The sequence below is a fragment of the Myotis yumanensis genome, unplaced genomic scaffold (genome assembly GCF_028538775.1).
Source record: "Myotis yumanensis isolate MYYU_CA2020_CCGP unplaced genomic scaffold, mMyoYum1.0.hap1 SCAF_9, whole genome shotgun sequence".
Lineage (NCBI taxonomy): Eukaryota > Metazoa > Chordata > Mammalia > Chiroptera > Vespertilionidae > Myotis > Myotis yumanensis.
In genome coordinates this window covers 28,080,807-28,104,006 of record NW_027223760.1, presented here as the reverse complement: position 1 = coordinate 28,104,006, position 23,200 = coordinate 28,080,807, and the positions used below count along the sequence as shown (strand labels likewise).

At 35.8% G+C, this 23,200-nt stretch overlaps 1 protein-coding gene across 1 annotated transcript in view; it reads right to left on the bottom strand.

Moving 5' to 3' along the window:
* NUP205 (nucleoporin 205) overlaps positions 1–23,200 on the bottom strand; it is an 82,556-nt gene that overhangs the window by 45,635 nt on the left and 13,721 nt on the right. Inside the window, exons 5-17 of the mRNA XM_070423964.1 lie at positions 22,895–23,054; positions 20,788–21,016; positions 18,754–18,918; positions 14,975–15,150; positions 11,789–11,905; positions 11,478–11,615; positions 9,852–10,002; positions 8,405–8,610; positions 6,145–6,327; positions 4,942–4,992; positions 4,108–4,317; positions 1,304–1,403; positions 812–949 (exon numbers count right to left, since the gene is read on the bottom strand). Coding sequence (XP_070280065.1) covers positions 812–949; positions 1,304–1,403; positions 4,108–4,317; positions 4,942–4,992; positions 6,145–6,327; positions 8,405–8,610; positions 9,852–10,002; positions 11,478–11,615; positions 11,789–11,905; positions 14,975–15,150; positions 18,754–18,918; positions 20,788–21,016; positions 22,895–23,054 — 2,024 coding nt within the window. The remainder of the gene's footprint in view (positions 1–811; positions 950–1,303; positions 1,404–4,107; positions 4,318–4,941; positions 4,993–6,144; positions 6,328–8,404; positions 8,611–9,851; positions 10,003–11,477; positions 11,616–11,788; positions 11,906–14,974; positions 15,151–18,753; positions 18,919–20,787; positions 21,017–22,894; positions 23,055–23,200) is intronic.

Sequence of the window (23,200 nt, the reverse complement as noted above, 5' to 3'; positions counted from 1 at the left end):
AAATTTGAAAATCGATGATTTAGAGCAATGATTCTCAGGCATCAAGTGGGTAGAGGCCTACAATCCACAGGACAGCCCCTACAACAAAGGATTATTCAGCCCAAAATGTCAATGATGCCAAGGCTGAAAAACTAATTTAGAGTAATACATGCTCATTGTGGAAAATCTTGGAAATAAAGAAGCCAGAAACAAAACAAGGATCACTTATAATCCCATCATTCAAATTTAAAACACACAGGCTCTGAAGCCAAGCTGCTGAGGTTCAAATCACAGTCCTGGCACTTTCTGGGGAAGGATGTGAAACCTCTTTGTGCATCAGTTTCCTTATCTGTTAACTGGAAATAATAGTATCTACCACACAGGGCTTGCGTACAGATTAAATGCATTAATACATGAAATGTGCTTTTAAAAGCACAAAATGCATAGTAAGCAATCAATAAATAATAACAATTATTTATTTAACATTATGTACCAGGCACTATAGCAAGTGCTTTTACAAATATTATATGGAAAAACAAACAAAAAGTACTTGAGATTTAAATGTAGGTATGTTAAACATGGTAAAGTGAAGGTCATTATAATTACCTATAAAGAATCTGCAGTGAGACAGTTATTGTGACTCTCTTGTCCTTTACTATGCTTTCACTTTTAATATATTTTCATTGTATGACTCCCTGACAACACTACTGTAGATAGAGAATCTTACTGTGAAAAAGATCTTCAGAGGTCATTTGATTATTTCAAACCCTCAGTTTACAAAAGATAAAAATACCAAAACTGTTTTCGAGACATAAGACACGCAGGCACGTACCAGGGAAAGGGGCATAGGTGTCCAGCTGCTTAACGCCTTCTTCCAGTAAACTAAGCGCAAGCTCCAACATGGGTGACTCATTTAGAAGATGATACATCAGGCTAAATCCTGGGGGCTTATAAGCTATGATTTCTTCTCCTGAATAGAACACAGTCCAAGAGATGGCGAATTAGTATTTTTCTCACGCTCCTGAATGTGAGGAATGTATGAGACATAAATTAAATGGCATTTAAACAGACCAAGGCCAGGTTTCAATTTAGAGACAATGATACAAACTGTATACCGTAGTAAATCCCCAAAACACTGATCTGCATTCAGCAATCAGTCACCTATAATGTTAACTCACTAAAGAATCTGTAAGGCAATGTTCATCGGCTTCCATTCAGTAAAATTTTACTTTAATGGAAATAATATAAATAATATAAAATGTATAAATTATTAATAGTTTTATAAATAGCTGACATCTTGTTTGAAAGTGATGGAATTAACTACCTTGTATTTCCACAAACTGGTCTACAAAATCTTCAAGTTGAGGCTCATAATCTCTGAGCAATTTGTAGAACACCTCCAAAACAACTTCAGCAACTTCCCACTACGGAAAGATAAAAATATTTCAGTAACAATAAAATAGTCCAAGGTGATAGCCAGGCCAGGCTTTTCCTTCTCCGACTTTTCTCCAGAAATGAGTGAAGTCCATGTCTACTTTATTAATTTATACAAAGCAATATAGAAATCCCAATTCATTTTGCTTTATTTTGCTAAATGATAATGAACTGGCTAATTTTTCAAGGTAAACATTTGTAAAAGTATTATTTTTAAAGAAATGTTTCTACACCTGATATTTGGGCTTCATTAGCAAATCTAAAGCACTTAATATCTAGTCACAGTCCATTTATAATTAACATCCAATTTGGACACATATTCTCTAAGAATCTCATCGGGAAAAGATCTGAGAAATCATCTCCTCTAATCACCCGTATTTCCCGGGTGAAGTGAGTGAATGGTTTCCACGAGACCATAAAGCTTGGCAGCAAACATGTGGGAGGTCAAGCCCTGAACTTCTAATCCCAGACCAGTGTGCTATCCTGTGGCTCTCTCCAAAGATGTTAACGAGACATAATCACTGCTAGGCTTGCCCCAAAAGAATCCATCATCACCTCTTTGTTAAAAATAATTTAAAAACTATGTAACAGAAAGAAAAAATATTTATGCCAAAGGAAATATACAATAGTACAAACAGTAAAATTAAAACTTTATTTTAAAAATTGCATAGGATTTTTAAAAGGCTGAATTTGGTAATTATACACAGATTTGTTTTATAGATTATTATTTTCATTGCACATAATTTTATCAAGGCTGACTTTGGGAATTGGGACTATATCATGATTTTTTTAAACTACTATTTTAAAGTTATTCACTTTTTCTATATTTCCAAAAATTTTAAGATCATTTATTTAAATAAAAAAGGTTTATCACCACATAATAATCGATTTCAGGACTGAAAACATACACATTGCCTCTAACACTCTACACATTTATCAAGCTATCTCAATCCAAAGCACTGTTTTTGTGAGAAGCCAGTGTTGTAAAATATCGTGCTGAAGTTGAACCTGAAGAAGACACTCAAGTGAAATCAATTCACAAAACTGAGGGAAATTTTCTTGGGGTAAAAATGTTGGGGAGGAACTGAAATTAATGATGGCTAGGGAACGCAGCAGCACTTGAAATGCAGACATGCATGGGCGAAGAGTAGGAACACCCATAAGGGCATGGCTGACTAAAGCTCTGAACACTTAGGTCATAATGACCTTTTTAAGAAAAGAAAAATAAGATATTTAAAACAAATGCCCAAAAAAATATCAGGACACTTTGTTAAAGAGATTGCAATTATCAGCACCCATTAGCCATCAAAATAACTTTTATGAATGAGTCATAATTACTACTATTGTTTTATCCATTAAGGGAATATATGTTACCAAGGTAATTCTAGAGCCTAATAAAATGTATACCCCTCTTGATGTTTATTTTTGCTACATGAGAAGCAAAAATTATGAAGCCATTGACCAAAAAAACCCAAAACTTCAGTTACCTGGGACTTAATTGGAAACAAACTATATTTAGTGATAAGGCAATGACTAAACTATGCTAGATAAAAGTAATAATTATGCAGTCATTAAAAAGACTGTTTTCAATTATTATTAACACATAAAAAAATCCTCTTATGGTTTAGTGGCCAAAACAATAAAACTAACGTAATTAATTATCTCAACTTAAGTACATCTGCATAGGATAAAGACAAAGTAGTTATCTTTCCTTTGGCACCAGGATTACTAATGATGTAATGTCTTATATTTTTCTATATTTTTCCGAACTGTCCCAAATGAGCATAAACTTAAATCTTATAATCATTAATACAAAAAAAAAACCCAATAGGTTCAAAAACAGCAAACTTTAAAAATAAGGTAGAAATGTACCTACAAGATACATGTGAGGATATTCTGTGAGGCAATAAACAGTATTATAAACTAAAGTGAATTACTATGCTTGATCTTAGCCAAAAGGCCAAGAAGCAATAAACTAAAGTGAATTATGTCAGAACCTGGAAAGGTCTCTTACATAGTTTAGTGGGTAATGCCTAGATCTGGAAGCAGACTCCTAGGTTCAAATCCTTGTTCTGGACCATAGGCAAGTTCCTTAACCTTGTTTGCTAAGCCTCCATCTGTAAAATGGGAATATTAGTAGTACCTGCCTCACACTAAAATTGGAGTTACATAAGATGATAAAAACGATAAATTCAGTTGTGATTGTGCTGCAACCAGAGCTAATGTGCATAAATATCAATGCTCCCTCAGCTTCTATCCATGGCAGACACTTAAATGGATCATAGCACACTTTCCCACTAAGCCAGAAGTGCTACTAATCAAAATAAATTGGTGCAAGTTTAAACTTATTTCGATCCCTAACCTAAATCATTCCTATAAAAAATAGTGTTTTCAACTGACAAAGGTGTAACATTTTTGGTTTCATTTTGGTCAAAGTTTGTTCAATTAAGGACATTAATGACTGTGAATTCATAGCAATTAAATTACTGATCACTACAAGTCAGTGCTTTGGTTTTAATGCCCAAAATTATTTTTAATGCATATACACTAATCAGACCATAGACATTTCAGTATTAAGACTGTGAAGCTAACTAACTTGCAAAAGCTAAAATGAATCTGTAGTATCTTATACCTTTAATAGAAAAAGTAGCAATAAATGAATAAGGAGAAAAAAAGTTTTTCTCTGAACGTAACCTTTTCAGCTGCCCTCCGGTAAGCTCTTGTGCGGAATCGGAGAAACACAGAATCTCTAAGGAACTGCAAATAAGGATCAAAGCCAGGGGGCCTCAGTCCGGCACCCAAATTAGAAGGAAATGAGCTCTCCACCAGAGTACTAATAAGCTGGCAAAAGGCCCGTGTCAACGGGTATTCTTCACACCGGGATTCTATTTCATTTAGTTCAACCTTCCAAAGAAAAAGAAAGAAAAATCGATAACATAAAAATATGTTATAAGGTGCTATAAGGTGCCAAGCACTTTGCAGACATTAACTCACTATTGTTAAAATATCACACCAAAACACGCAAAACAGATTATTACCATTATTCATTTAAAGAAAGAAACACAAAAGTATTATATACTTAATTTTAGCCAAAAGCCCAGGAAGCGATACAAAGTATTACTAGTACATGAATCTAGATCAATCACATGGGAGGATTTCAAATTCTCACATATTGTTTCCAACTTTGAAGTGAAAGTAGAAATCTTAAGTGTTTCTTTAAGAAAGAGAGGGAGCAAAGAGAGAGAAAAAAAGAAACAAAGTCCCATTCAGGTTGACTCAAGTAACCTAATTAAATTGAGTTCAAATCAAATTTTCAGTCTGGATGGCTGCCATGTAACATCCTTTTCCAATGCTGAAACCTAAAGTACTTTAGTTCTTTTTATTAAAAGTTTCAACACTGACCAGTAAACCCTTCAAATGAAAATACATTAAATTGGAAAACTATAGAAACTTAATAGTGTAAGAATAATTCCTAGTGAATCATGTGATTGTATAAATATAGCATTCAAACTAAAAGGAAAACTTTACCTCTATACCAACAGCTTGCCTCTGGCTTGGAACCCTTACGGTCTGCAGTATCTTAAAATAATAAAAATAAGAAGTTAGGAGCATTCCTCATTTACCAATGAAAAGTAATGGCTTTGCGATGTAATAGTCATATCCCCATCCACCACATCCACATATCTGACAATGTCAATCAGAACTGACAACTGAGAAGTCTCCATGGACTTCCATTAGCAATTGTGTCGTGGTCCGGCAGAACTTCCAGTTACCTGGGCTTCAGAAAACTGGTCATTTCTAAGTGCACACAAGATATGTTTTCTTCAAATTTCCTCTCAGATATTTGAGGAATGAATTTTAAAAGGATTCATGGGATGAAATCTCACCAGTGTTCTAGAAAACTAAGTACACTTGTTCAGAATAGGTTTCTTATGTTGGCAGAGTTTTGAGTTAAGATGTTCTGTCCTGACCTTGCTAGAGGCAAACATAGTCTATGGTATAAGTAATTATATTTCATGTCAAGCTACTTAACTGTCTTGCAAGTTAAGAATATACTATTAGGTGGAGGTCTTTAAAAAAAGTCTTTCTCTAAGGACAGAACTGTCTCATTAACATCTTCAGGACACATGTTAGAACATAATTAGAATAGTTTACTGCTTCCAAACAGTTGCTTCTACGAATAATGTGTTAGATTCACAGGCCCTCCTTATGTTGTACTACTTCTAAAACAAACACAAAGTCCATCCAACCATTTTCCTAGCAATCACGCAAATGTACCTCTGTATAGTCCATCCTTAATTTCTTTTACCACATATAGAATAACTACGGTATACCTTGACAGAAAAATTCCAATATGGCTTACATCTAAAGAAAAGAAAAATAGGCACTCCCCACATTTAATGAGTTTAGATGACTTCTGAAGGCTTATTATCATCCTGGTCTCAAAGACAGGGTTGAGGAATTTTGTCCATTCATTAATCTCTTAAACTGAAAAACTAAGTCTTAAGAGAAGAACCAGTCTCCAGTAACCTAGTAAAGTTGTCACAGATCCAAGAGGAAAAACCAAGCCTATTACTTTCTAATGCTCAGGATGGAAATGGTAACTTTCTACTTGAGAAGTTCATGGTATATTATAAGTTTCAAGTTGGATGCTCTTGCTTCTATAATATTATCAAGCCTCACTTTCCAAACTAAACTAATGTAAATGAATATAGGAGCTCATAACACTACCTGAGTGTATTCCAACGACTGCCAGAGGAAAGCAGCGATCTCGGGCGACTTGCCAAAAGCTGCCAGTGTCCTCAGTAGTTCGGCTTTCAGAACAGGGGGAATACTGCATTGCAGGAGTCCCAGAATCACCACCACAGGGGTCCACTGAGGATGTTCACAGAGTGCCAGACGCGCATTTTCACTCTGAGCATTGGACACAAAAAGAACAAGAGACTTTCCATTTACAAAAACTAAGAAAAATGACCAGCAATCACGCAAATGTCTAGCATCTGCATCACGGGCTTAATACGTCCTAAAATAAAGGTAAGCCAGTGGCTCAAGCTTGAAGTCTACCAATGGATCAAGTCAGATCACTAGCTCAGTCAGTGTAAAGAATGGAAGAGAAACAGCCTCTGTAGAATTACTTTTACAGCCCTAAGCATGGAAAATAATACATGCAGAGATAAATGTATTTATCACATAAATCTTACCTAGGCACTCTAAATCCTTTCTGAAACAATGTAATATATTCTACTTGTAATACAATATATAAATGGATAAATACTTGTCCTTTACTGACATATATGGTATCAAATATCACTCCATTTTAATTCAATGAGAAGTAATTACCTTTTTTAAAAAAATCCTCACCCAAGGATATGTTTTTATTGATTTCAGAAAGAAGAAAGTTGGGGGAAGAGAGAGAGAGAGATAAAGAAAGAGGAGTGGGGAAGAAAAACACTGATATAAGAAAGGAACATTGATAGGTTGCCTCCCACACACACCCCAACCTGGGCCAGGGATGGAACCCGAAACCTAGGTATATGCCCTGACCAGGAACCAAACTCCCCACCTTTTTAGTGTGTGGGACAACACTCCAATCAACAGAGCCACCTGGCCAAGGGATAACATTATGTTTGATGTTTAATAATATTATGCATTATTGGGGGTTGGGGGGAGAAAAACTATTCCTATCCTTCAGTTAGAATGTCAGACTGAGCAACTTCTCTTTACTCTGGTGAATCATAGAAACACTAGAAGAGACTTCTGAGCAGAGATATTATGTAATGAAAATAATGTATTTTTACAAAGACTAATTTGGTAGTGGCAGGTAAGATGGCTTGGTGTAAGGAGAGAGAAGAAGAGTAATTCAGTAACTTTTCTTTTTAATTAAAAATACTTTTTTTAATTTTTAAAATATATTTTTATTTCAGAGAAGAAGGGAGAGGGAGAGAGGAATAGAAACATCAATGATGACAGAGAATCACTGATTGGCTGCCTCCTGCATGCCCCCTACTGGGGATCAAGCCTGCAACCCAGGCATGCGCCATGATCAGTGACCTGGAATTGAACTGTGACCTACTGGTTCATTGCTCAACCACTGTGCAACACCGGCTGGGCTAAAAATATTCTTTATGGAGCAAAGGGGGGAATGGAGACATCTGTAATAGTGTCAACAAGAAATTAATTATGGGACAACACTCCATAATTTTAAAAACATTCTTTATGTACACACACATCCACACCTATGCAGGGAAATTCTCTAGAAGAATGAGCACCCAACAATTGATTTTTATTTGCCCTTATGAATATTTTCTTTCAGGTTTAGGCTGTTATTTTTTTTTTAATATATTTTCTTGATTTTTTACAGAGAGGAGGGGAGAGGGATAGAGAGTTAAAAACATCGATGAGAGAGAAACATCGATCAGCTGCCTCCTGCACACCTCCTACTGGGGATGTGCCCGAAACTAAGGTACATGCCCTTGACCGGAAACAAACCATGGACCCTTCAGTCCGCAGGCCAATGCTCTATCCACTGAGCCAAACCGGTTAGGGCTAGGCTGTTATTTTCTTACAAGCTTAAGGCAATAAGCAGGACTACCATAACTATATCTTCTAAAGAACTGAAGAACAAAATTCTATAGGAGGCTTCCCATAAAGATGGCACAGTAGGTAAACACAGAGCTCACCTTCTCCAACAACCACATCAAAATTACAACTAAATTACAGAACCACCATCCTTGAGAACCTGAAAACCAGCTGAAGAGAACACTTATAACTAAGGATAGAAAAAAGCCAAATCAAGACTGGGTTATAAAATGAAATAAGAAACAAAGCTAAATAAAACAAAACAACAAAACATAATTCTATATATGTGCTAAATTTTGTAATAAATGTAGTGATATACAAGCTTAATACACAACAATATGGGGACTCCTTAAAATGCCCAGTACTAGAAAGCAATAAAATTACACTCTCATGCTGTGGATGGGTTACTTACCCAAGTAATGATGGTAGACGTGAGCTGTAAAAAAGCAATCAGTCCATCCTGCTCCTTCTGGGTGATGCCACGCGAAGGAAGGTGGCGGTAGTGGACACTGTCTGCACTAGGAAGATCCTTCCGGAGGTGTTCATGGTAAAGCATTAAGGAGTGAAAAAAATGTTCCCAGGAAACAGGACTGCCCCCTGTTCCCTGAATATTTTCAACTGTAAAGAAAGACAACACAGAATTTTCTTTCAAAAATGTCTAAGAACTCGCTTGGAAATGGAGGAAGAAAACAAATTTAAAATAATAAACGTGGTCTTTGTCCTAGATAAGTAGTGTGTTGAAAATAGGTTAGGCCCGACTGGCATGGCTCATTGGTTGAGCATTGACCTATGAACCAGGAGGTCACAGGTTCAATTCCCGTTCAGGGCACATGCCCAGGTTTTGGGCTCGATTGCCAGTAGGGGGCGTGCAAGAAGCAGCCAATCAATGATTCTCTCTCATCACTGATGTTTCTATCTCTCTTTCCCTCTTCCTTCCTCTCTGAAATCAATAAAAATATATATATTTTTTAAATGGGTAAAATCCACTTGTGAGCTAGAACTCTGGATTAATCTGTCCTCAGGTCTAGGAATGGGTGGTGCCCATGTAAATGCAAAGATTAATTACTTTGGATGTCAGTTATCTACTTCATATCCAGGAGAGCTCCTCTGTGTTGTCATGTAACTATACAGGGCTACTTCTCCCACCAAAAATTCCCCAATGTTGAGTTTAAATTCTCAGAGAAAGAGATAACTAACAGTCTAGATTTGTAATGACACTGCTCATTACATACCAAGCGCTGGAAGCAAAAGCACAGCATATAAGACAAGCAAGCCAGGCAGATCACACTTCCAAACATGGCTCCCCAATTACTTGTGACTTTGGGTAAATTACTTCTCTAAACCTCAATTTCCTCACATATAAAACGAAAGTAATAATATCTACCTAATAAAGCAGATGTTTAATAAATATTTCTTTCTCTTCCCTTTTGCAGTGTTTTTAGCTTAACCAGACTCAAGTCTGAAAATCAAATGAGGAAACTGGGAGAGGGTCGAAAGAAAAACTATTAAGCACAGAAATGTAGAAGGCACACACTCATTAAAGACATCAAAATTACGTGGCAGGGGGATATAGTTTGCTTTGAGCACCAGATGTGTTCTTTAAAATTGTTATATATTAATTTGTATTTCTTAAAGTGAACTGTATTTTATAAAGCAAATGGTAAAATTCCCCAACCTGTGAGAACATAATCAAGGCATCAATGTGTATAAAGCCACTGTGTATTACTTTCCGTTATTATAAAAATAATTTATACACCTGGTAGAACCTATCACAAATAAACAATATTCTTTAATAGAAAGGGGAATACTGAACTCAAGAATGTTAGAACAAATTTAAACAACATCTAGATTTTTCTTACCATGACTACTACCATTGACTTTGAGCAGGCTAAAACAGTAGTGGGCACACTGGGGCCCATTGGCCAATCCCTGGAGCATTTTCAGATAAGGAATATAAATAGTTGGAGGCAACAGGTCACCCATTTGCCTAACAAACTTTGACAAGACAACCTGAAATAGGTAGAAACCATTAGTTTACATAAAGCATATCTTAAATTTAAGGCAACAGGGACTAGCTAATAAAGACTATATATTAACTAAAACTAATTAAGTGCTCTGATTTAAGCCCCCAAAGCCAAAATAATCTGGTATTCTACTTATGAAAATTTGTTTTTTTAAGCTTGCCACTAGCAATTTAAATATCTCAATGTCTCAGAACATCAGACTATTCACATTCTAAATATGCAAAGCAACTGAAGAAACTTACCCATCTAAAATTAACCAGCAAATTCAAAGATATACCTAGAAATCAGAGTTACTAAATTCCAATCAAATTTAGTATAAAGACCTGCAACCTGAAAGAATATTTTATGGTAGCATAAACATATTTTGTTTTGTGTTCCAGCCAATACCTACACTCCTGCAAGTTCACTTACTAGCTTTTCCTTACTTATCCTTTAAATCTATTATCAACAGCTAAAAATATTATTCAGAATCATTAGTTGGAACTCAGAACTGAAAATGCAGAGATCTCTGGAAATTACTGTTAAATCTGTTAGGTGTAACAATGGTTTTGTAAGTACGTACAAAAAACAGGCTTATTTTTAAGAGCTATTAACTTAACCAATGAGAAGTGAAATGTCATGCTGCCTATAATTTACTTTAAAATAATCCAGCGAAATAAAAGTAGGAAAAAAATAACACTAATAAATAAACCAAACATGACAAGATGTTAGTAGCTATTAAATTAAGATGCTGGGTGTTCATTATAATTAATCTCTCTTCCATGTTCAAGAATTTTCACAATAAAGTTTTTTGTAATATCTTAGAATTTTAATAAATCCTTCTCTAAAACATTTTTAAAGGAGAGAAATAAGAAACAAATGTAAGAAATCAGTAAAAAGAAGTGGTATCTGATGCTGGACTCTAGCATAAATGAAAATTAAACACATGAAAGCTGCTAGAACAGGAAATCCCAAAGACAGATGTGGCAATCTGTCTCATTTGCTACAGCATGTCACACTTTAGTTAATGTAGGGTAAAAAATGAGCTTTTCCTACACTATCAACTGACTCACATGCACTTTGTCACCAATTATAACTTCTAAGCTTCTTCCTTTAGTACTTGTACCGCTCCTATCTTCCCCAACTTGTTAAGAATGTGTATTGATTAGTGCCATGCCTATGGAGGACAGACTAATACTAATAAAATTCAAGGAAATTACACATAAAGACACTAGATACCTTTCCCATCTCTAAGGATTTGATACCTACCTAGTATGTTCTAAAAGCCTGACTACATAAACTCCAAAATAATGAGAACTTAAATTTAACAGTTTCAAATTTCCTTTAAAAGGAAAAAGTGTAAATTTCTAAAGATTATACATTAGTGGCCATTTGTGTTAACAGCAATAACATCAGGCAAAAACATTTTTCGTTTTCAGGACTCCCAATTACCATCCCAGAGTAGAAAAAGGAAGAGCTCACCTGGCGTTGAGGGGGTCGCTGATGAGCCACCCCAAGGTAAGAACCTAGGATGGTGGTAGTCTGCAGAGGCTCTGAGGGACACCAATATTCCAAAGCAAGCTCCAAATTAAAAGGGTTCTTTCTATATAGCTCACCAATCTGCAAAGAGTAAACATAACTATGGAAAAATGTCTATAACTCAAAAATTACTTTTAAATAAAAATTTACATTTTTAATGAATTCACTTAAGAAATTCGACCTAAAATTTTCCAAAGTTAAAGAAAAAATAATGGAAGAAGGGAGATGACAATCCACCCAATAAAATGGCTTACCAAGAGCATTAAATGTTCCAGATCCCTTCTAAGTGAAATGGGGGGCTCATTACCCATCTGCATACTCATATGAATCATTCGAGCGTCTTCATCTGCCCGATTCCTCAACTGCTTCACCTAACAAATGTATTATATATGGTTTAAGAAGTAAATTTATTATACAAGTGAACAATACTGAAAGCAAGAAATCAGGCATTTGAAAGTGATTACATAAAAGAAAAACGGTTTAAATATCAATCCCACTTTAATGACATGAAGAAATATGGAAAACATTTTATTGTAAATAAATCCATAATTTATAGTATCTTAAAATTTCAATGTATTTTCCACTACAGAAAAGTTGAGTCTATTTACAGTGTTTCTCAATGGAGACATTACTGACATTTTGGGCAGGACATTTCTTCACTGGTTTGGATTATCCTGAACAATGAAGGACGGTTTACTGGACTATCTACTAACTACCAAAAACACTGCGATAGTTAATGTAACAAGCAAAACTGGTCCCACTCATTTCCCAAACACACTCTGAAGGACATTACAGCCCTGGTTGAGAGCTACTCCCTTACAACATTTGTGTGTACTAAATGCCAACTGAAATAAGAAACTCTTTCTTCCTTAAAAAAAAATATATAGCTAGATAAATCCAAAATTATAATTGGAGATTCCAACAATCCTCTCTCAATATTCAATAGAACAAGTACACGGACAATCAGTATGGATATGAAAGACTTGTACAGCACTATCAACCCACTGATCAAAGACGTCTCAAGGAAAAATAGAAAATATATTAAATAGAACAAAAAAGAAAATACAACGTATCAAAATTTGTGACACAGCTAAAGCAGTAACTTGAGATAAATATATAACATTAAATGCTTATATTAGAAAAAAAGGTTTCAAATCAATAATCTTAGCCTCTACCTTAAGAAAAATGAGGTTGTATTAAACCCAAAGCAAAAGGAATAATATAATAAAGTGCAAAATTAAAAGCAGGGAAATAAAGTATAAAAAAATTAATGAAGCCAAATCAATAAAATAGATAAACCTCTAGCTAGGTTAAACAAGAAACAAAGGGAGAAGACACAAATTAGTAATATTAAGATTGAAAGAGAAAATATCACCATAGATCCTATACACATGAAAAATGTAATACAAGAATATTAGGGAAAACTTTATAGCAATCATTTTGAATGGACAAATTCACTGACAGACACAAACCACCAAAGCTCATTTAAGAATAGACAACCTAAATAGTCCTATGTCTATTTTTTAAAATTATAGTATCCCAGAATTGTGAATAAATTCATTATTTATCCTACCCAAGCCATTTATGATTCTGTTTAATCAAATTACTCTCATCCTTCATTTCCAGATACCATTATTATTCCATAACCAAAGTCCCAGTTGTACTACTAATTAGGGAAAACTTTAAGCCTTAACCTTTCTAAGGTTTCATTTCTGCAAATGTAAACTAAAAGGATTAGGAGGCTTCTTTCTATTCCAAATTCTGTGATTCTACCAAGTCCTTCAAGGTTGATGAAGGGTCAAGCTACCTGTTAAGTATTCCTTGACTATTCTAGTCCGAAATGAGCTATACTTAGCTTAAATAAATCCATAGTAATTTAGTGCCTATACTTCTCATTTACTTACTATTAGTACTTGTGTTTTTCTGTGTATATGTATCTTATCTCTCCAACTACGTTATAAATTCTTTGCTGGCAGGCAAATGAATCTCCTACTTATTGGACTTCTTCACAACTCCTAGAATAGTACCTGGCAACATGAGAAACTCAACAAACATGATTCATTAAATAATTAAGCACTGCTTGCCTTATGGATACTTTTTCAATTTGCCTTATGTTTTTCAAAAGGTATGATATCAGAACACACATGTCATTACAAGTGTAGATTCTTTAAGAGTGCTTTTTTTTTAATAGACAAACACAAAAAGTGATTTTATAGAACTTTACTTCCTTTTATTTCCTGTCACCACCTTAATGGCTTTCTTGGAACAAAAGGGCACACAGAGCATATGCTATGAAGGACCTGTCTGAGATTGCTCTAAAAATCTTTTTTGGATCAAGCCCTTTATTCAAAAATAGCTTTTGTATTGATGTCCTTAATCCATTAAGTTACCTGTATCCATGCAAAAGCTCATTTATATACTACTAGAGGCCCAATGCACGAAATTCGTGCAAGGGGCTTAGCCCTCGCAGCCCCGCTTCATCCAGAAGGTTGTCCAGACGTCTTCCAGAAGGTCCTCTGGACTTCGTTCTGCTGTTCGGTCTAATTAGCATATTAGCTCTTTATTATATAGGATAATTGAGAATCTAGCACTTGCTGGTTTGGCTCAGTGGATAGAGCGTTGACCTATGGACTGAAGGGTCCTGGGTTCAATTCTAGTTAAGGGCACATGCCAGGGTTTCAGGCTCAATCCCCAGTAGGCAGCATGCAGGAGGCCGCCGATCAATATTTCTCTCTCAACATTTATGTTTCTATCTCTCTCTCCCTCTCCCTTCCTCTCTGAAATCAATAAAAATACATATTTTTTAAAAAGAGTCTAAATAATTATCTATGAAACGAGATTTTCCTCTATGCCTTCCAAATCATGTATAAAAATATACATAAGGCAACTTAGCATCAATCCCTAGGGTAGCAAGGTATTAATAATTTTCTACCCATACAATCATTTTCATTTAACTACTACTTTCTCATTATAAATCATTCTCAATGTGAAATATTTTTTAGCTTATTCTCAGTTAACAGGTTTTATTATTTCACTGCCATACTAATTCACAAGTTGTAACACAACTGCTACAAATTTTAACCTATATTAAAAGTTTTATTAGTGTCTAAAACAGTGATGGCAAACCTTTTGAGCTCGGCGTGTCAGCATTTTGAAAAACCCTAACTTAACTCTGGTGCCGTCTCACATATAGAAATTTTTTGATATTTGCAACCATAGTAAAAAAAGTCATATTTTTGATATTTATTTTATATATTTAAGTGCCATTTAACAAAGAAAAATCAACCAAAAAAAAATGAGTTCGCGTGTCACCTCTAACACGCGTGTCATAGGTTCGCCATCACTGGTCTAAAACATAAGATTAGTTTAGTAATAAGTTTTAAATTATTTTATAAAATTCTTCTACTACTTTTTACTCATCCTAAATTAATTCCACCTACCTTCATTGGCATAAGTGCAAGGAAATCTGTGGTGAGATTGTGGATTCTACGAATATAAAATTCATCCTGATAGAAGTTTTCTGACACCACTACGGATTCAGTGAGGAACAGGAAAACATTGTCAGCAATTGCGAGCTCTGCCATTGCTTCATCTGCTTCTGTGAATTCAGCCACAGCTAAAAATGTATTTACACAAACAGCACACAAAATAAAAGTTATTTAAACTAGATTATAATATCTCATAATATTGTTGATGTTCCAAAATTGCTCAACCTCCTAGCATGTGCTATGCACAAAATAAAGACTCTGTAACTCTAATTCACAAACCCCAAAGAAGTACTGAAAAAATACATAGAAAACCACATGCTTTCATAAGTAACATTATAAGTGATAAAAAATTACATCAGAAATATACGATGTAACACTGATGTAGTCAGGGAGCTATTAATAAAGCATCAACATCTGAAAATGATGCTAAGGTTTTAATCTCAATAAAATTATCTGGATCATTCAGAAAAAGTCTTCACAGCCCACAAGTCAGACCAAAACCTGCATGACCACTTAAGTAGCCCTACTAATTGGTAATCAAGTAGCAAAAATTGAAAAACAAGTTTTAACCTAAAAACTTTTTGTGAGCTTTCTATTTGGAAATTTCAAACAGATTATCTAAAAAAAAAGACCAAACTTCCACATACCCAGCACCTAGCTTCAATATTATCCATTATGGTCAATCTCATTTCATCTAGATCTCCAAGCATTCCCTCTCTCTACCAAAATTAGATACAAGCAAATTTCAGACAATTTAACATTTCACTCATATGCATTTCAAAAAGAAAATAAGCCACATACACATAATGCCATTATCATATCCTAAAAAAATAACTCCTCAATATCAAATACCCAGACAGTCGTCAAATTTACAATTTCTCATAAATGTTATGAAAGATTGTTTTCCTTTTTGCTTTCATAATTTGTGCAGTTTGCTTGAAACTAGATCCAAATAAAAACTATACAATGCAATTAACTGATACATCTGTAGGCTCCTCCTACATCTTTTAAATTTTTCCCTTGTCCTCTCTTTGCTGAAAAACTGGAACTTCGATCCTGTAGAGTTTTCCATGTGGCATGTGGTGTGGCATGCATCCCATCCAATGGTGCAGTTAACATTTTCTGTCCTCTGATTATACTAAAAATTAGCAGTTTTATCTGGAGAGACTTGATCTGACTGACATTCAATTTTTTTGGTAATAGTATATCTTAGGTAAAGTTGTGTCCTTCCATCAAAAAATACATTGCTGATTACTTCTTTTAAATTTTACACATAAAACTGCTAGTTAATTTTGCTGTAATCTGGCTTTAGAAAAAAACAGCTACATAGCCTATTCTGCTTGGCTCTCTTAGAGACCAAATACATAGAGTGCTACTGAAAGTATTTCTACTTCTTTGAAAAGGGTCAGGAATAGATATAAAGCAGGACAATCTCAAACCAAGGGCTTTTGTTTTGCATTTTGAAATAAAGCCTATATATCTACCTATTCCATGCAAACTCCTTGGGAACAAAATAGTTTCCTAATTCTTAGGATTAATAATGATTACTGAAATTATTAAGTAGATATTAATAATAATAACAATAATTTCAAACCTTCAGTTGAACTCATAAATGTTGGAATTAAAACTGTATGATGATCAATTCAAGAACTATTTATGGGAGACTATTCAGGTAATAAGTGGCATTAATAGCTTAATGTAAACTGAGTTTTAATGTTAAAATCAATATATACAAATTTTGTATAGTTTGGTAAAATTCCAAACATACCTTTATAAAATAATATAATAAATATGTTTGATAAGATTTTTCAGAAGTCTATGAAGAGAGTAGGAACTAATTTTTCAAAATTGAGATTTTTGTTAAAACCTGTCTGTATTATTTCAAGAAATAACCATTTCTGCAATATAAGATAAACAATGTCTTTTCTAGCAATTTTTAAAATTCAAGCTTACAAAAATATTTTTATAGTTTAAAAATGTTAATATAATATCCCTAATTATCAAAGCTTATAAAAGGGTATGCGCATGTAAAGTTAAAGAGATTAAGTAGCCAAAATCTAGGACTTGAAATGGGGTCTGGATTCCCAGCCTATTTTTATCTACTATTCTATAGCCAACTATAGCATACTGTATGGTGCCTCTCCAGATCAGGGAATAGTACAGTAAATTATAGCAAAAGAATCTGATTAACCATCACATAGCCACTTAAAAGATTAAAGGGTAATTTTATGCCAGAAAAGTACTGAAATAAGACTTGTAAGTCAATAAAGGGCTATACTCCACAAACAGAATTTGTACATACATATAAATGTTTAATTAGCCACCTATCAGCTTTAATATAAAAAACATTTGTCCCTAGCTGGTTTGGCTCAGTGAATCGAGCATCGACCTGAACACTGAAGGGTCCAGGTTTGATTCCAGTCAAGGGCACATGCCTGGGTTATGGGCTCAATCCCCAGTAGGGAACATGTAGGAAGCAGCTGATCAATGATTCTTTCATCATTGATGTTTCTATCTCTCTCTCCCTCTCTCTTCCTCTCTGAAATCAATAAAAATATATTTTTTTAAAAAACAACAAGAAAAAAACCACTTGGCCAAAGACAGACTCTTAATACAAAAAATGTTTTGTGCAGGCCTCTTGGGAATAGCATGTCAACTGTGAACAAAATGGTCTGGAATCATTATATTACTAATAGTGCCTTGGATGTATGAATACCTTTCAACACAATCTCAATAAAAATACTAAATGTAAAAAAAAAAAAAGTTCTGGAATCATACAAGTGATAAGACACTGGAATCTGTTGACACTCCAAAACTAGAAAACATTGACATGAATTATAAATTTTAATAAAAATATTTCCAGATTTACCATAAAAACAAATGACAACTCTTGGACTTCAAATTACAATGAAAGCATAGTTCTCATCCGGTTAGAGTACACCACTACTTGAGTATGGTAATTACATGAATGTAAACAACACAACAGGATATGCTACAGTGAGTAACAAACTATTAAGTCAGAATCCCACATCCATTCTTTTTTTTTTCTAATGTTTTTATTGATTTTAGGAAAAGAGAGAGAAACAGTGATCAGTTGCCTCCCATTCAGGACAGAACCCGAAACTTGAGCATGTACCCTGACTAGGAATCAGAAATAAACCAGCGACCTTTTGGCACACGGTAGAAAATCAACCAACTGAGCCACACCGGCCATAGCCCACATGCATTCTTTTTTTTTTTTTTTTTTTTTTTTTTTTTTTTTTTAATATATTTTATTGATTTTTTACAGAGAGGAAGGGAGAGGGATAGAGAGTTGGAAACATCGATGAGAGAGAAACATCGACCAGCTGCCTCCTGCACATCTCCCACTGGGGATGTGCCCGCAACCAATGTACATGCCCCTGACTGGAATCGAACCCGGGACCCTTGAGTCCGCAGGCCGACGCTCTATCCACTGAGCCAAACCGGTCTCGGCTCCACATGCATTCTTGATTGATCCAAAGATCTCTTTTCTAATACTAATAAGGGAAATAGTATTTCATATAATTTCTTTTGGGAGACAAAGGGGAAAAAAGGTCTGTATTTTACCACCTTAACTAAGTTTCATTTAATACAACTCTGGATATTTTTCTATGCTCCTGCTTATATATGGCAAAAATAACACCCTTTCCAAAATACCATTAAAATTGTTATGTTCTTTCTCATAACAAAATTACCTACAATCAATTTACCTGTCACATCAGGTAACTGAGATATTCCCCTCAATGCCAGTGCCCAGGCAAGTCGAACAGTGGCTTGCAGCCCAGGCAGTTTCCAAGGCTGCGAGTCTTGAAGGCGAGAGTGAACTGATGCAATGTACTGTCTCTCAGTCAGGAGTGGAAGCTGATGAATCATATCTGAAAACACAAAAATAGACCACTATGTGAAAAAGTAGAGAAATTTTCACTTTGATATACAGAAATGTCTAAAAATCACAGAATTTTCATCAAATTATGATTAACACTAAGGTTTGACAAACCAAAAATCATACACAAACTAAAAACAAAAGAAGAAATCAACAATAATCCTAAATTTTAATTCTATTATTTCCAGTGGTTTTTATGTGTACTATAAATAAATTAGAAAAATAAAGAGCTACTCATGTTTTCTGTCCATAAATTCTAAAATATAAATCAATGCTACTTAAATATTAAAACAGAATCTTACTAGATAAATAAGCCTGAATTTAAAATATTAAATAAAAGCTAACCAAAACGAAGAATGCAAATTGCAAACAAGTATCTACTCTGATTGTAACATAAATTAAATAGCCAAGTGATAATTAAAGAATTTTCAATTTAAATTCAGTTGTACTATGGTACCTCAAACAAGCACAGAATTCTGAATAAAATTAATAATAAATAAATAATGGGACACCACTGACAACCCAAGAATTCATTTATTTTACTTCATTATTTTCTTATATTCATTTTTTAAAATTTATTTTAATTTTATCAAAAGGAAGGGGGCTGAGAGAGAAACATCAATGGTTGCCTCTCGCATGCACCCTGACCAGGGTTTGAACCCACAACCTGGGTATGTGCCCTGGCTGAGAATCAAACCTGCCATCTTTTGGTGTATTGGACGACACTCCAACCGACTGAGCCACATCAGCCAGAGCTCTTACAAGTTCTTTTGATGTCATCTTGTGAATAATTAGTTCAGTGATTCCCAACCATTAAAAACACAGTCTTTAATTTCCTATACTTTCAAAGTTTCTGTCTATTATTGTACATGCACTAATAATTCACTTCTCCCATTTATTAATCAAAGATATACAGAACAGAAATTATGAGTTAATCAACCTAAACACCTGAAATTTATACAATTACAGCCTAATGCCAAAACCTTTGATTATTAGCCTATGAAACTTCCCAGGCATTTCATTAAGCTCTGAAAACTCCCAACTTACAAAACTTCCATTAACACAGCCTACCCCTACTTAATTCTGTGCTTCATTGCATTCACTACAGGAAATCTGACCAATGCAATAGTTGGCAGCATTCCTATAGGAGTACAGGTGCTGCTTATTCTATGACAAACACAGTCTATGTGACAACTTGATTGGAGGAAAGGGGCTACTGTGTTTTAAATAAGCCTTTCCCAGTGGCTAAGGATAGCCACCAAAGATGAGTGGGAAATGTCCATTCTCCTCACATACCTAATGAGAGGAGAGGTGGATTATACAATCAAAAGTGAACAGGGATAATTGTTGGAATAATTATAAATATCTATGACATTAAATGGCAATAATCTTCCTTTTCGGGAATCATTTTTGAGTCCTCAGTTCTAAGCAGTAACTGGTTATGTGATTACCAAGTAAAATTTTATCTACTTCAGAAAAAATGCAAGTCAAAGATGATATATTACTAAAAATGAGTTATCCTCCCTTAGAATGTTTTCATAAAAGGTTTGAAATATGAATAAATAGTAAAGAAACAAGCAATTAAGTAAATCAGGTATGTGTAACTCGTGAACATGTGTTACATAACCTCTAACACATTCCCATTCCAAAATCCAAAAGGACAACAGAAACATCTAGTAGGATTATAATTATTTTTTAAATATAATCTTATATCTAAACAAATATGGCTGAATTGCACACAAAGGAATAAAAAGTACAATTTTTAACTTTAGTAGCTAAAATATCACCCTTCTTAAATGTTATCTCCACAATTTTATTAATAAGTATAAAATAGTGCATTAATAGGTATAAAACCCAATACCATCGCGCTCCTCTGTGCTTTGTTCTATAAAACTGATATCAAAGCAGTACAGAAGTGCCATGAGAAGAGCCAGATTCACCGCATCCAACGAGCCATTAGCCTCAACTGTCACTCTTTCCAAATGTCCAATAAGGAGCAGAGTGTCATCTTTGCCTAATGGTGACTGGCAAGCCCAGGAGAAAATGCTTTCTGCCAGAGACTGCCTGCACTCCTTGATGAGGTCAGAAACCTAGGAATAAGAATGTATGATTAAATATGTATATATATATATATATATATATATAGTAAACAAGTATCAAATAAAAGTATATAAATAAATCACAGTGAAGCCTGGTCTTATTCCAAAATCTTAACTATCTTTTTTTATAAAGGATAACTAAATAAATGTATCTGACTCCTACAATCTCATCTCTGGAATTCTGAACAAACCATATTGTTAATTCCTCATTCTTAAGTTCCAACCTCCTGTGTGGGATAACCAATTTCTTGAAAGTTCATTCCAGAAAGAGAACTAGAATGGCACATAAGGGACTGGAACAGTTGTTCTCAACTTTCTTAATACCGCGACCCTTTAATACAGTTCCTCATGTTGTGGTGACCCCTAACCATAAAATTATTTTCATTGCTACATCATAACTGTAATTTTGCTACTGTTATGAATCGTAGTGTAAATATCTGATACTAGAGGCCCAGTGCACAAAAATTTGTGCACCTCAGGGGAGGGGGGATCCCTCAGCCTGGCCTGTGCCCTCTTGCAGTCTGGGACCCCTCGGGGGATGTCTACCTGCTGGCTTAGGCCCGCTCCCCAGGGGAGTGGGCCTAAGCTGGCAGTCAGACAACCCTCTGGCAGCCCGGGAGCCCTCGAGGGATGTCCAATTGCCAGCAGGGAGCTGGCCTAAGCTGCAGTCGGACATCCTTAGCGCTGCTGAGGAGGCGGGAGAGGCTCCCACCACCACCGCTGTGCTTACAACCATCAGCCTGGCTTATGGCTGAGCAGAGCTCCCCCTGTGGGAGTGCACTGACCACCAGGGGGCAGCTCCTGCATTGAGCATCTGCCCCCTGGTGGTCAGTGTGTGTCATAGTGACCAGTCACTCCCAGTCATTCTGCTGTTAGGGTCAATTTGCATATTACCCTTTTATTATATAGAATAGAGGCCTGGTGCACAGGTGGGGGCTGGCTGGCTTGCCCTGAAGGGTGTCCCGGATCAGGGTGGGGGTCCTGCTGGGGTGCCTGGCCAGCCTGGGTAAGGGGCTGAAGGCCATTTTCAGGCTGTCCACAGCCCCTTCAGGGTGGGGGTCCCCACTGGGGTGCCTGGCCAGCCTGGGTGAGGGGCTTGATGGCTGTTTGCAGGCTGGTCAAGTCCCCCAGTGGGGATCCTCACCCCATGGGGGTGTGGCCAGCCTGGGTGAGGGGCTGAGGGTCATTTTCAGGCTGGCACACCCACTTCAGGGTGGGGGTCCCCACTGGGGTGCCTGGCCAGCCTGGGTGAGGGGCTGATGGCCGTTTTCAGACGGGCCACGCCCCCTGGCAACCCAAGCTCCCAGCCTCTCCTTTTTTTCTTTTTCCTGGGATTTATTTATCTTCTGTAATTGAAACTTTGTAGCCTTGACCGGATCCCAGGTCTGGCCAGGGCAGGTGGGAAACTTGGCTTCCTCCATCGCCAGGGGCAACCCAAGCCTCCTGCTCACTCCAGCTCTGTGGCCGCCGCCACCTTAATTGGGATAATTTGCATACTCGCTCCTGATTGGCTGGTAGGTGTGGCTTGAGTGTAGCAGAGGGATGGTCAATTTGCATGTTTCTCTTTTATTATATAGGATGCAGGATGTATTTTCATTGTTACAAATTATGTGTTTTCTGATGGTCTCAGGCGACCCCTGTGAAAGGGTCGTTCAACCCCCAAAGGGGTCGTGACCCACAGGTTGAGAACCGCTGGACTAGAATGAACCTAAAACAACCACAAGTATATTTTTGCAGACACAGCTGCCTACACACTTAAATACATATTACTAATTTTCCTATGCCTGCACTAAAAGAATGTTCTAATTGTCATGATTTTTCTGCCTCTGAGATTTAACAACACATGATCTGATCTTTTTGAAAACTTGCCTCTTTGCGATGCTTTTCACTGCCCAAACCTCTCTCACGCTGTAGTTTCTCAAACTCATTGTTCACATCAATCTGTGACACCAGAGTAAGAACTTTGTAAGTCAACCCTTGCTCCATTAGTTCATCTGTAAAGCGTGTTATCATGGAAACCAGTTCTGGACTGTAATGAAAAGAAATCAATAAACAAAGTTATAATGAATAGTAATGGTTATACTTCCTCATCAGATGGATCCAGCAAACACTTTTTTGAAAATAATTGCTGCATTACTGGAAACAACCAGGATGAATTATATCCTAGATCTCTTC